The following is a 16,285-nucleotide window of genomic DNA, read 5'->3' as shown; positions in this document are numbered from 1 at the left end:
ATGTCTTTGGCGTTTACTCAGTGCCATTAAACAGGGTTTATGTTTAAACCCATTGCTTCTAAGCTTGTTCCTGTAGTTTATCCCATAAGTATTAAAACAAATTATTTAAATGGTTTTTGACATACACTCTGCCAGACAAATTACAAGTTCACATGTCATGTCGTTTCTTCTTCAGATGCAATTAACGATACATTGTTTTCATTTGGAAGTGGTCGAATATGTGGTCCAACAGCACTTCATGGTAAAGAGGTAGCCAAATTTGGTGCGAAAACTGAGTTAACCAAAGGCTTTGTGGAATTTGAAGAGTCATTTATTTGTGTCAAGACGATTGACTTTCCATGGACGGTTGGTTCTTTGCAGATGGTTTTATTCAATCAAAACCAAGTCCGCGCCATTGATGGTGTGTTTGCATACCCAGGGGACTCCGGTGCACTTGTTTTTGGTTATGATTTTGAAGAGGTCGTAGCTATAGGAATGGTTGAGGGAGGAGAAATCGGCAGCCAGATTACTGTTGTTTCCCCAATTGGAAGTATTTTGGAAAGATTCAATACTCGAAAATTTAAGCAGTTCGATAACAAAGACAAAGAAAATTCAAACCGAATGATTAGAATTGAACAGAAATTAGACGAACTCTCTTCTCTTGTTAAGCAGCATGATGACATACTACAACCAAAAAAGAAGACATAAAGCTTTGCTGGATCGATACTTTTATACATATTGGTAACGAGAATAAGTGTTCGGTTTAGTGTACAATCGCACCATATTTCACCGAGTGAGCACCAAATGTTAGACTTCATGCGTGGCGTTATTTTCTTTTGACTATTTAAGAGGTGAAAACTATTGCAACCGTATACTCAAACAAACAATGTTTCTTTTTATTTTATGATAAAAAATATATACAATGACAGTTTAGTGAAGGTTTTTAGAAAAGTGTGCATTATGTATGCTCACGTACCGACATTTCCGACACGACTCATAGAAATAGTGTCTCAGCCATGTGCGTGCTGACGTTTGATTCGGAAGTTTAAAGAGTGAAATATTTGTTTCACTAATAATCTCTATGATTCACCAGGGAAGATTTGTTTAATATGAGGGCTTTTTGCTATGTGAGGCTCTCTTTATTCAATGTAACAAGCAATTGTTCCTCTCGTTAACCATGCTTTATATTTTTTTGCCATTTTTTTCGAAAACTTATATTTTTGCAGTTAAGAATGAGAGATTTCGAAAACATGGGTTTGCCATTATCTTTGCTATTCTTTTGCAATTCCTTAAATTTTATTCGCATGTAAATTAACTTAATCTTAAAACAATTTGAATATTTGCCATACGCAATTTAGTCGTTTGACTTTCCGACACTTTTCCTACGTTATTATCAAGACATACTCCTTGATTATCCAAACTTAAGTTTTATGTTCAATGTCTTCAACTGATTAAATTTGAATTGAAAGCACTTAAATATTAGGTGTCAAAGTAACACAAGGTCTTACCAAAACTGAGAAAATAGATTGTTGCATCTTGTGCACATTTAACCGTTTCCATTAAAACCATAGTCTACTCCAAGAAGATTCAATTTTAGGGACAAATATGTTACACCTCAAATGAGTATTTTGAAAAACATGCTTTAGACTTCAGAACTGTAGCTAATGTAATTAAGATAACCAGTTAACAGGATTCCTGGTTGAAATACAAAGCATAAAAAAAACAATATATAATCTTAAAAATATACTGTAGGATAATGTTCACTATGGAAAGTTTCCTTTGAAACGTCTGTGGAAGAAAATAAATAATCTCATCATGCTTTGCAGAAAATGAGTTTTCTTTCATTTTTTCAGTGATGTATGATACAATTGTTTAACATAAGTTTAAAAAAGCACAATTGTTTAACATAAGTCTAAGAAAGCACATAATTTTTATGGGATATCATAACTTATATCCCGTTTTAGTTATAAATTTAAATCGAAAGTTTGTTTTAAAGTGTTTATTCACATCAGCCGTATAATGCAACTTCAAGCATAAACAAAATTAGATTATGACGATAGGATTTAGAGAAAATACATATTTTCAATGTTAGATTTGCATTGATTTTCATTATTGAGAAAATGTTAATTAATTGAAAATCGTGTTGCCAAGTCAAAACAAATTTTATCAAATCAAACCTGATATCTCAACAGTTCCCATCTGATTATTTCGATACAAATGAAAAAACATAGATGTTTGAGGTTGTTGGTTATGTGCTAAAGTTGAAGACTTATGAAAACATAATATGTAAGGATGAGTGTCAAGAAGTATGTTATTATTGTAAATGTTAAGTCAATTATTTTTCAATTTTGATATGCAATGCAAGTGTATCTTGTAATAATCTTAGTTTTTTTATATGCTGCCTCTTAGAATTACATTTTATTCTTAAATATATATACGTTTATGACACACAGAATATAAATATGGTGAAAAAAATTGAATACATCACATGTACAAACATAATACTATGATATATATACAACTGGCTATACGGCTGTCAAGGCCAACTCCGTGGCATTTGTCACGTTCCTGTAACAGCTCTTGTTTTAATAAGGAAAAGAAAGTTCTTTAGGATCAGTATCAATATCCTAAATTACCTGTGTCATATTTTTATTGTATTTTCAAGTTGGTTGAGCAAGCCCGGCATAATCTGAACAACTGTCGAATGTGTATTTTTCAATCGTCCTATTACATCTTATTATTGTATATTACAAATGCTTTATTTTATAATATGTTCAAGTGTGTTGAGTATGCCCAGCTCCATTTGAAATGTCGTGTATACTGAACACGTGTATATTTTATTCCAACGTACAACTGCATGTCAATGTAATATGAATGCTTTATATTGCAAATGCCATCTTTAAAATCGTTGAAGTGACTCAGCATGCCCGGCTTCATGTGAACTGGCATGTGTGTTATTATAATTCGACATACACATTCAGATTGATTTACACAATCAGTGATTATATTGCCCTTGTCGTGTTTTATGTCGTCATTATTGTTGAGCAAGCCTTGCCTCTTCTGAACTGGCACATGTGTATTTTCTTATGTCACTATCCCATGTTAAGTTGTTGAACATCTAAACATGCAATGTTGTTGCTGTGCGTTAAATTGATTAATGATTTAAATTGCGTTCAACAGGTGTATCGTTTTAATTACAAATGATTGATTGCCCATACACATTTTTATATATTATGCTGTATTATGATAATCTGATGAATATATGATCGTTTGATTTTATGCCCCCCGTCAAAGAAGAGGGGTATATTGCTTTGCACATGTCGGTCGGTAGGTCGGTCGGTCGGTCGGTCGGTAGACCAAAGCTTGTCCGAGTGATAACTCAACGATTCCTGGCTGTATGGTCATCAACCTTGACATAAAGGTTTGGCCTAACCAGTAGATAACCCCTATTGATTTTGGGGCTCATCGGGTCAAAGGTCAAGGTCACAGTGACCTTTAATGGTATTTTTTAAAGCTTGTCAAAGTGATAACTCAACAATACCTAGACCTATGGTCATCAAACTTGATATGGAAGTTGGGCCTGACCAGTAGAAGACCCCCTATTGCTTTTGGGGGTCATCGGGCCATAGTTCAAGGTCACAGTGACCTTGAACGGTAAAAGTTTGTCCGAGTGATAACTCGACATTGCCTGCACCCATGGCTCTCAATCTTGACTTGGAGGTTTGGCCTGACCAGTAGATGACCCCTTTTGATGTGAGTTGTCAACGGTTAAGGTCAATGTCACAGTGAAAGCAAACTTGACAATTCCTGGACCTATGGTCATCAAAATTGACATGAAGGTTGGGCCTGACCAATAGATGACCCCTCTTGACTTTGGGGGTCATCAGGTCAAAGTCACAGTAACCTTTAACACAAAAAGTTAACAAATCTTCTCCCATTGATATCTCAACAATGCCTAAACCTTTGATCATCAAACTTGACATGGAAGTTGGGCCTGACCGGTAGTTGACCCCATCTGATTTGAGGGTTCATCGGGTCAAAGGTCAAGGTCACCTTGAACGAAAAATGCTTGTCTGTGTAATAACTTGTCCATGCCTGCACCCATGGCCCTCAAACTTGACATTTAGATTTTTTGTGACCAGCTGATGACTCCTATGGATTTTGAGGTCATAGAGTCAAAGGTCATGGTCATAACATACTCTATCCTCACACTTTGAATGGTTATAATCTTAAAACTGCCCCAACAAGTTCAATGTCAGTGACAAATCAGCTGTCATTTTGGTCCAAGCATATTTCTTTCAATTGTCCATATAATCCTGACAACATTGGGCTAAGCTGGGGCATAATGTTTGACAAACATCTCTTGTTATTAATTAGCTTTGATTTTCATAATGAAACGGTTTCAAATATTAGATTAATAATAAAGATAAAAAATACTTTTGCATCCTTGTGAGTTTTTAAGATTTCTGTGTTTTGTGATAACTTTTGACAACTTCATATATGGTATCATGTGATGTATAGGTGATCGAGATAAAAAAAACTGACGGCGGGACCATATTTTAATTTTAAGTTACTGGGTTGCTTTCAATATCTAGAAATGAAAAAAAAACTTGTATTGACATTTGTGATTTGCATAAGTTACGTTATCGGAAAATATACTTAAAAGATGTCTGTGTTTTAAGAAAACCTTATTAAAAGAAATGTCCAATTAAATCTCCCGATATATAGATATGAATAAATTCCTTATAAATGGAAAATTAACGTTCCCATATAAGAAATATCTTTGTGTGTTTTAAAATAATTGGGGATTCATGTATAAAGTAAGATTGTTATGCTGTCAAAAATATCCGAAATTTGTTTTCCTTCAAAATATGCTTTTCAAAATCTGACTTAGAACATGCATTTGATACATAATGAAGGACACCAGTCAATATTGGATTATTTACTTTTTTTAAATCATTAAAGCAACACAACATTACGAAGCACATACAGTACTGTTAGTGAAGCAGATAACAAAAGTGCTTGAAAGAAATTGCAAATATTTATTTTATTTTATTTATTTACTTGTTTTGGGGTGGGAAGTGGAGGTTTGGGAAGGGGGAAACGCAAATCTTCTCAGAAACAAACTGCACAAATCTAAGCTAAATTGTTATTCAATCCATTTTCCTGTTTACTTGTTATATGCTGATATATTAACATCATATGAATAAAACCTGATGTCGGCACCTTAAGTGTTGTCGTTCAAGTCAATCGTTTACAGCATAAAAGAGCCGAAGGACCTCATTTCCGTCGAGATTATTTGCACTCGAGATACATGCATGCACCAAATCATTTAGGTGAAGTAGAAAGTATTATTGATGTTAGATCTATTTAAAAATCATTTAATAAATCTGCCATTAATAGTAATACAAATTTTACAATGTTTTCCAATCCCTTGGATCAGAGTAATGTTGTCAGTACATTTTCATAAGTTAAATCGAAATATTTTTATAAATCTGTTCATGAAGTTCCTGAGGAAATAGACATTTATAATACGACACATATTGAACAAATATCCAACATTTTATCATTGACGATTACGAAACACATGCTAATATCTTTCAACAACAAACACCACTTATCGGAAAGTAGACCAGAAATGCCCAATATTTCAAAGTGGTCAGTTAACAAATTAAAGACAACATGTTGAAAAAACTAATGAGTGATTCCATCACATTGAGGATTGTTCACGTCATAACGAAAGGATACAAACTTTATTCCGTGCAGTAAATGCTTGTAAGAATACACTACATAAGAATGGTAAGCTTTCAAATGAAGATAGCGTCCTACTTTGAGAATCTAAGTATAAAGGTAATCGATATTGAATACTACAGACAGAAATACGAGTAAGAGAATCGTCCAACGGCCAGTGGAAAAAGTTGAGAATTCTTGGTCACGGGAGTAATAATGACCTGTGATGAACCTTGCCGCGCCACGGTGAATTATACCAAACATTAGAACAGTATTAGCGAGTTGATCGGATCAGTGATATTAATGTTTATTTGGGGTTGCCTTTAATGAGAAATCGTCAGTATCTCATGTCGTTCAGTCATATGTATCCGGCGATGTACTATAGTGAACCTAGATTTGAAAGTGGACCTGTTGATTTGATGTCCAAAGTGTTACACGTTTTCTTTTGGAGCAACTATAGACTGTGTTCGCGTTTGTCTAGATTTAGAAAAAAACAAAACTATTAATTAAACAACAGTATGAAATGACTGGGCCCCTCTGGAATGCGATGCAAAATGGAAACATATGCCGTTTTGGCCTTAGAGGTTTCGCAAATTGACAATCTGATGAACGCGTTGGTCACACGCGGTGGTCACATACTGTAGCGATGTTTGTAAATAAACCATGGCTTTTATAGTCTTTGGGAGCAGAGGATTGTTTTCACCAGAGAATTTTGTTAAAATAACTTTTAAAACCTAACTTAACTTATAATTAAGAAGGGACACTCTTACTTGGATTTACGTTCGAGACAAACCTAGTAAATATTGAATTGAAAACAAAATACGAAAAGACTGCGCAAAATGCATCTGTCGAAAGCGATGCGATACATCAGTAAATAAGATTAATTGCGTTGTACCCAACAATATCAATTTTAAGTACGCGTTTGACTTTTCTCTCTTTTTGCAATTGTATCACCTTGTGTCTAGTCCCTTTAATAGTAAATATTACATGAAATACACATAGACAAACACACTAACCTTAAACATTCATTAAAACTCTGTTTAGAGAAACACACTCACGTTACAGGACAGATAACGCTGATGACCATATTAGGTTAAGAGCTGGAGATATCCCTGGCCCTATTGTTAAGAGACACACACCCACGTTACAGGACAGATAACTCTGATGACCATATTAGGTTAAGAGCTGGAGATATCCCTGGCCCTATTGTTTAGAGACACAAACTCACGTTACAGGACCGATAACATTATTGACCATATTAGGTTAAGAGCTGGAGATATCGCTGGCCCTATTGTCAAGAGACACACACTCACGTTACAGGACCGATAACATTGATGACCACATTTGGTTAAGAGTTGGAGATATCCCTGGCCCAATTGTTTAGAGACACACACCCAAGCTACAGGACCGATAACATTGAAGACCATATTAGGTTAAGAGCTGGAGATATCGCTGGCCCTATTGTCTAGAGACACACACTCACGTTACAGGACAGATAACATTGATGACCACATTTGGTTAAGAGTTGGAGATATCCCTGGCCCCATTGTTTAGAGAAACACACCCACGTTACAGGACAGATAACATTGAAGACCATATTAGGTTAAGAGCTGGAGATATCCCTGGCCCTATTGTTTAGAGACACACACTCACGTTACAGGACAGATAACACTGATGACCACATTAGGCTAAGAGCTGGAGATATCCCTGGCCCTATTGTTAAGAGATACACACTCACGTTACAGGACAGATAACACTGATGACCATATTAGGTTAAGAGCTGGAGATATCCCTGACCCTATTGTTAAGAGACACACACTCACGTTACAGGACAGATAACACTGATGACCATATTAGGTTAAGAGCTGGAGATATCCCTGGCCCTATTGTTTAGAGACACACACTCACGTTACAGGACAGATAACACTGATGACCACATTAGGCTAAGAGCTGGAGATATCCCTGGCCCTATTGTTAAGAGACACACACTCAAGTTACAGGACAGATAACATTGATGACCATATTAGGTTAAGAGCTGGAGATATCCCTGGCCTTATTGTTTAGAGACACACACTCACGTTACAGGACAGATAACACTGATGACCACATTAGGCTAAGAGCTGGAGATATCCCTGGCCCTATTGTTAAGAGACACACACTCAAGTTACAGGACAGATAACATTGATGACCATATTTGGTTAAGAGCTGGAGATATCCCTGGCCCTATTGTTAAGAGACACACACTCACGTTACAGGACAGATAACACTGATGACCACATTAGGTTAAGAGCTGGAGATATCCCTGGCCCTATTGTTTAGAGACACACACTCACGTTACAGGACCGATAACACTGATGACCATATTAGGTTAAGAGCTGGAGATATCCCTGGCCCTATTGTTTAGAGACACACACCCACGTTACAGGACAGATAACACTGATGACCATATTAGGTTAAGAGCTGGAGATATCCCTGGCCCTATTACAGGACAGATAACATTGATGACCATATTAGGTTAAGAGCTGGAGATATCCCTGGCCCTATTGTTTAGAGACACACACTGACGTTACAGGACAGATAACACTGATGACCATATTAGGCTAAGAGCTTGAGATATCCCTGGCCCTATTGTTAAGAGACACACACTCACGTTACAGGACAGATAACATTGATAACCACATTAGGTTAAGAGCTGGAGATATCCCTGGCTCTATTGTTTAGAGACACACACTCAAGTTACAGAACAAATAACACTGATGACCGCATTAAGTTAAGAGCTGGAGATATCCCTGGCCCTATTGTTTAGAGACACACACATACGCTACAGGACAGATAAGCCTTATGACCATATTAGGTTAAGAGCTGGAGATATCCCTGGCCCTATTGTTTAGAGACTCACACTCACATTACAGGATAGATAACATTGATGACCATATTAGGCTAAGAGCTGGAGATATTTCTGGCCCTATTATTTAGAGACTCACACTCACATTACAGGACAGATAACATTGATGACCATATTAGGTTTAGTGCTGGAGATATTCCTGATGTTATTGTCTAAAGACACACACCTACGTTACAGGACAGATAACACTGATGACCATATTAGGTTAAGAGCTGGAGATATCCCTGGCCCTATTGTTTAGAGACACACACTCACGTTACAGGACAGATTACACTGATGACCATATTAGGTTAAGAGCTGGAGATATCCCTGGCCCTATTGTTAAGAGACACACACCCACGTTACAGGACAGATAACTCTGATGACCATATTAGGTTAAGAGCTGGAGATATCCCTGGCCCTATTGTTTAGAGACACAAACTCACGTTACAGGACCGATAACATTATTGACCATATTAGGTTAAGAGCTGGAGATATCGCTGGCCCTATTGTCAAGAGACACACACTCACGTTACAGGACCGATAACATTGATGACCACATTTGGTTAAGAGTTGGAGATATCCCTGGCCCAATTCTTTAGAGACACACACCCAAGCTACAGGACCGATAACATTGAAGACCATATTAGGTTAAGAGCTGGAGATATCCCTGGCCCTATTGTCTAGAGACACACACTCACGTTACAGGACAGATAACATTGATGACCACATTTGGTTAAGAGTTGGAGATATCCCTGGCCCCATTGTTTAGAGAAACACACCCACGTTACAGGACCGATAACATTGAAGACCATATTAGGTTAAGAGCTGGAGATATCCCTGGCCCTATTGTTTAGAGACACACACTCACGTTACAGGACAGATAACACTGATGACCACATTAGGCTAAGAGCTGGAGATATCCCTGGCCCTATTGTTAAGAGATACACACTCAGGTTACAGGACAGATAACACTGATGACCATATTAGGTTAAGAGCTGGAGATATCCCTGACCCTATTGTTAAGAGACACACACTCACGTTACAGGACAGATAACACTGATGACCATAATAGGTTAAGAGCTGGAGATATCCCTGGCCCTATTGTTTAGAGACACACACTCACGTTACAGGACAGATAACACTGATGACCACATTAGGCTAAGAGCTGGAGATATCCCTGGCCCTATTGTTAAGAGACACACACTCAAGTTACAGGACAGATAACATTGATGACCATATTAGGTTAAGAGCTGGAGATATCCCTGGCCTTATTGTTTAGAGACACACACTCACGTTACAGGGCAGATAACACTGATGACCACATTAGGCTAAGAGCTGGAGATATCCCTGGCCCTATTGTTAAGAGACACACACTCAAGTTACAGGACAGATAACATTGATGACCATATTTGGTTAAGAGCTGGAGATATCCCTGGCCCTATTGTTAAGAGACACACACTCACGTTACAGGACAGATAACACTGATGACCACATTAGGTTAAGAGCTGGAGATATCCCTGGCCCTATTGTTTAGAGACACACACTCACGTTACAGGACAGATAACACTGATGACCATATTAGGCTAAGAGCTTGAGATATCCCTGGCCCTATTGTTAAGAGACACACACTCACGTTACAGGACAGATAACATTGATAACCACATTAGGTTAAGAGCTGGAGATATCCCTGGCTCTATTGTTTAGAGACACACACTCACGTTACAGAACAAATAACACTGATGACCACATTAAGTTAAGAGCTGGAGATATCCCTGGCCCTATTGTTTAGAGACACACATATACGCTACAGGACAGATAAGCCTGATGATCATATTAGGTTAAGAGCTGGAGATATCCCTGGCCCTATTGTTTAGAGACTCACACTCACATTACAGGATAGATAACATTGATGACCATATTAGGCTAAGAGCTGGAGATATTTCTGGCCCTATTGTTTAGAGACTCACACTCACATTACAGGACAGATAACATTGATGATCATATTAGGTTTAGTGCTGGAGATATTCCTGATGTTATTGTCTAAAGACACACACCTACGTTACAGGACAGATAACACTGATGACCATATTAGGTTAAGAGCTGGAGATATCCCTGGCCCTATTGTTTAGAGACACACACTCACGTTACAGGACAGATTACACTGATGACCATATTAGGTTAAGAGCTGGAGATATCCCTGGCCCTATTGTTTAGAGACATACACCCACGTTACAGGACAGATAACACTGATGACCACATTAGGTTAAGAGCTTGAGATACCCCTGGCCCTATTAGTAAGAGACACACACTCACGTTACAGGACAGATAACATTGATGACCATATTAGGTTAAGAGCTGGAGATATCCCTGGCCCTATTAGTAAGAGACACACACTCACGTTACAGGACAGATAACATTGATGACCATATTAAGTTAAGAGCTGGAGATATCCCTGGCCCTATTGTTTAGAGACACACACTCACGTTACAGGACAGATAACATTGATGACCATATTAGGTTAAGAGCTTGAGATATCCCTGGCCCTATTGTTTAGAGACACACCCCTACGTTACAGGACAGATAACATTGATGACCATATTAGGTTAAGAGCTGGAGATATCCCTGGCCCTATTAGTAAGAGACACACACCTACGTTACAGGACAGATAACACTGATGACCATATTAGGTTAAGAGCTTGAGATATCCCTGGCCCTATTGTTTAGAGACAAACACCTACGTTACAGGACAGATAACACTGATGACCATATTAGGTTAAGAGCTTGAGATATCCCTGGCCCTATTGTTAAGAGATACACACCCACGCTAAAGGACAGATAACACTGATGACCATATTAGGTTAAGAGCTTGAGATATCCCTGGCCCTATTGTTTAGAGATACACACCCACGCTAAAGGACAGATAACACTGATGACCATATTAGGTTAAGAGCTGGAGATATCCCTGGCCCTATTGTTTAGAGATACACACCCACGCTAAAGGACAGATAACACTGATGACCACATTAGGTTAAGAGCTTGAGATATCCCTGGCCCTATTGTTTAGAGATACACACCCACGCTAAAGGACAGATAACACTGATGACCACATTAGGTTAAGAGCTTGAGATATCCCTGGCCCTATTGTTAAGAGATACACACCCACGCTAAAGGACAGATAACACTGATGACCATATTAGGTTAAGAGCTGGAGATATCCCTGGCCCTATTGTTTAGAGATACACACCCACGCTAAAGGACAGATAACACTGATGACCACATTAGGTTAAGAGCTTGAGATATCCCTGGCCCTATTGTCTAGAGACACACACCTCCGTTAAAAAACCGATAACACTGATGACCATATTAGGTTAAGAGCTGGAGATATCCCTGGCCCTATTGTTTAGAGACACATACCCATGTTACAGGACAGATAACACTGATGACCACATTAAGTTAAGAGCTGGAGATATCCCTGGCCTTATTGTTTAGAGACAAACACCCACGCTACAGGACCGATAACACTGATGACCATATTAGGTTAAGAGCTTGAGATATCCCTGGCCCTATTGTTTAGAGACACACACCCACGTTACAGGACAGATAACACTGATGACCACATTAAGTTAAGAGCTGGAGATATCCCTGGCCCTATTGTTTAAAGACACACACCTACGTTACAGGACAGATAACACTGATGACCACATTAAGTTAAGAGCTGGAGATATCCCTGGCCCTATTGTTTAGAGACACACACCTATGTTACAGGACAGATAACACTGATGACCACATTAAGTTAAGAGCTTGAGATATCCCTGGCCCTATTGTTTAGAGACACACACCTACGTTACAGGACAGATAACACTGATGACCATATTAGGTTAAGAGCTTGAGATATCCCTGGCCCTATTGTTAAGAGATACACACCCACGCTAAAGGACAGATAACACTGATGACCACATTAAGTTAAGAGCTGGAGATATCCCTGGTCCTATTGTTAAGAGATACACACCTACGTTACAGGACAGATAACACTGATGACCATATTAGGTTAAGAGCTGGAGATATCCCTGGCCCTATTGTTTAGAGACACACACCCACGCTAAAGGACAGATAACACTGATGACCACATTAAGTTAAGAGCTTGAGATATCCCTGGCCCTATTGTTTAGAGACACACACCTACGTTACAGGACAGATAACACTGATGACCACATTAAGTTAAGAGCTTGAGATATCCCTGGCCCTATTGTTTAGAGACACACACCCACGCTAAAGGACAGATAACACTGATGACCATATTTTGGTAAGAGCTGGAGATATCCCTGGCCCTATTGTCTAGAAAGGTCTTACACATAACATGCTTAAGTAGCTTTTATCAAGAGGCCAAATGTTTCTCTAAATTTTCATTAAGTAAATTTAAAACAAACTTCGTGATAATCAAAGAAATAATTTCTTTTTAAAGACTCACAACTCCAAAAAATGTATATACATGTACTACGCAAATAATATCCAAACTAAATCAGTGAGCTAGTTTAATGCTGTTTCAAGTGTCTAAGGATATTCGGAAAGTTGGTGCCGGGTTCTTGAGTGTCTTTATCCATAAAACGTAATAATTATATGAACCACACTCACCGATTGTTGCTTCTACATCCGAGAAAGCACAAGATGGAGACAAGTAACAGCACTACACCAGCAACGGATCCAGCTATGATATAATCACGCGATACAGCATCAGAACTTCCTGAATGTGTAACTAAAATTGAATACTCGCATAGTAAATGTACATAAAAGAATGAATGTGTATATTATCATAACCATGCCCCATGCATTTTCTCAAACTATTCTATTATAACAGGATCAAGCGTAGCATACTATTTTCAAGTGAGTGTGATTTGTGTTACTTTCTTATATTGAATAGCTCTTTTGGAAAGTATATTGATAAAAATCATTGCAAAACTATATTTAATGTTGAAAGTAAAATTTAAGTAAGTAATTTGGGAAAATGAGACATGAAACTTGATCTAGTTACGCTTAAGATGTTACAAGCGATTGGGAGCAGTTTAATAGCAAAAGTGCACTTCACCTAATGACAGTATTATTGTTAAAAATTCTGACAAAGCACGGTACTGTATGTACAAAACAAAACATTTTTCTGAGGGAACAATTCACTAAATTGTGGCAAAAGCTTTAACATCGACGAATATCTAAATGATCTGTCTTTTTTAAATTGAACATACTATAAAGCTTATAAAATTGTCCTTATATCATACATAAATATAGGCAAGTATTGCACGTAGGCACAAAAGCCGACTAACACCATTGATACCCGATCAAAACAAAAGTCGACCTTTCATTATTATAAAAAGGAAAAGTCGATAATTATTATGTAAATCATGCGTTTTATGACGGCTAGCTTATCAATATTAATAAGTATTTTTATGTCCTGTTAAGTATGAACATTAGTACTTATATTATTCACAAGACGGCTGTTTATATAAAGTTCAACAAGTCAGGAAATTATTTAACAAGTACCTTGATCTGTACTTTTGTCATACTTGTTTGCACATTGTCCCGTCTGTTGTTCACATGAAATATTCATACAATTTTGACAGACATGTTCACACTTATTTCCCCACAAGCCGACCTCACATCCCAAAATACAGCTGCCATTGACATGATGGCACTTGTCATTTAAACAGGTAGACGAGCACATTTGTGTACACGTCATACTGGCTACGCTTAGATTGTATCCATACCAGCCAGGCTTGCACAACGCACAATGCAAAGGGTTGTACCGTTCGCATTTTGTGCACCCGTCAGGACAAGACACGTTGCAATTATTACCGGTCAAACCATCTGCGCATGCGTGCCCGTAACAAAATCCGTCGAGTTTAGCACAAATTGTGCCTGGGTAACAGTGGGTACATTCAGTGATACTCGTGTCACCATAGAAATAATCATCTCAGCAACGTGTACACTCGCCGGAACCTGAACACATGAAATTAATTGGGCACGAGCCTGAAATGTGGGAAAAGAGCATTTCAATTTGCATAGGCTGAGAGGAATGCGTGATTTCAAGTCCACTTTTCCCTTAAGTTTCAGTTAGTTCACCAAGTTCTTTCTTTTTTTTAAGCTTATCTTTTTTCTCATTCATTTGAATCATGCTTCACATTTATTTATTTACATTTTTTTTTAATTAAATTTGCTTATAAATAAATAAAATGTAAATCAACACTTACCCGCATTTGAATAAAGATGAAATAAAACAATCCAAATAAAATACAGCATGACTAATTCTTTATCGATTTAAATGAATACTTCAACTTTGTAGGAGCAACAAGTCATAAAGAAGAAACTCAATTACAGATCGTTTCCATGATTCTATATCCACAAGAATATTCTTCCCTGATTTTAAAATCGTAGCAAAATCTTGCAGCAAAAGTGGATACACGCGCACTTGTTCATGATCTATTAACCGTCTAAATCTCTATTATTGCTACATGGACGATATCGTTGATGAGGACCTGTTTGCATTCGTACTGACTGACAATCTTTTTCTAGTATCCTTATCTAGTAGTGCATCCAAACAGCTCATATTCGAAACTCTTATTACAATGTGTGTTAGAATTAACACATTTCTTGAGCTAAAATGTGCAGACCACTTTTGTACAAAATTATCAGCAATCGTCTTCTTTATCATATTTTATAAAATAATCTAGATTGTTGAAAGTTATGAAATTATAAAGAACTATGAATATGCCTGCCATGCTTAAACAATGATTTGGAGTATTAAAATAGTTACATATAAAATCATTATTTCATATTGATACGATAACCATAAATCTAAAAGAGAATCAATGTAGTGCAAACGGAACAATGTTTTTAGTGTTATGGCATGAGTTTGTTTCAAGTGTTATAAAAGTTTAAACAAATAATGGATACAAGATCTTAATTTTTTATAACTTATCAATTAATGCAAACATGTTAACTAATTAGTTATAAAATCTGACTGAAAGTGAATAATTTATTTTGCTTATTTTTTTACAAAACACTCGATTTTCCCGATGCCGAACATGTGAATGAAAAAATACAGAAACATGCTCAGTAGCCGAAAGTTAAAACATAAACCCCGATTATTTCTGTAAAAATTCACATTTATACTTACACAATTTATTTGCATAGTGATAGCAGTTTATTATATTCTTTTAAACAGTACGTGTTGCAGTCCATGTAGAGTTTTTAAAACTAATTGGCCAATACATTTTGCTGTAACATATCATGGCAATTTTGTATTTAAATGATTTCCAAAATGTTCTATCGAACTCTAGAAATGCAGATACAAGTAAAGCCCAGCCAATAAATAACGAAGGCGCTGGTGAAAGGCAAAAAGCCGAACAGACACCTGACCGAGAAAAAGGCAGAACGGTCAGAAAGGTCAGCGGGACAGGAGCTTGCTGGTGGTTGAACACGTAGGCAATGAATTTGTTATATATTGAACACTTAAAAGGTAAAAAAAGGCGACTGAAAGCCGGTTGAGCTAGTAATAAATGCAGGATAACATACAAGAAACACACTGCTTTGATAATGGGCATTTATTCAAAATGTCAAAAAATCAAATCAAATTCAACAAGAATAAGTTGAAGTGTTACGTTATGTTTCCCGTAATACAATATCTTGTCGGGTAAACCA

At 37.3% G+C, this 16,285-nt stretch overlaps 1 protein-coding gene across 3 annotated transcripts in view; it reads left to right on the top strand.

Annotated features, from left to right (window-relative positions):
- LOC128204200 (uncharacterized) overlaps positions 1–4,415 on the top strand; it is a 42,055-nt gene extending 37,640 nt beyond the window's left edge. For all 3 annotated transcript variants that reach the window (XM_052905580.1, XM_052905579.1, XM_052905581.1), the window contains one exon: positions 176–4,415. In XM_052905580.1, coding sequence (XP_052761540.1) covers positions 176–687 — 512 coding nt within the window. In that variant the 3' untranslated portion in view covers positions 688–4,415. The remainder of the gene's footprint in view (positions 1–175) is intronic.
- Positions 4,416–16,285: the final 11,870 nt, after the last annotated feature.

This window comes from Mya arenaria, chromosome 10, assembly GCF_026914265.1.
Source record: "Mya arenaria isolate MELC-2E11 chromosome 10, ASM2691426v1".
Taxonomy (NCBI): Eukaryota; Metazoa; Mollusca; class Bivalvia; order Myida; family Myidae; genus Mya; species Mya arenaria.
This window is presented reverse-complemented; position numbering and strand designations above follow the sequence as displayed.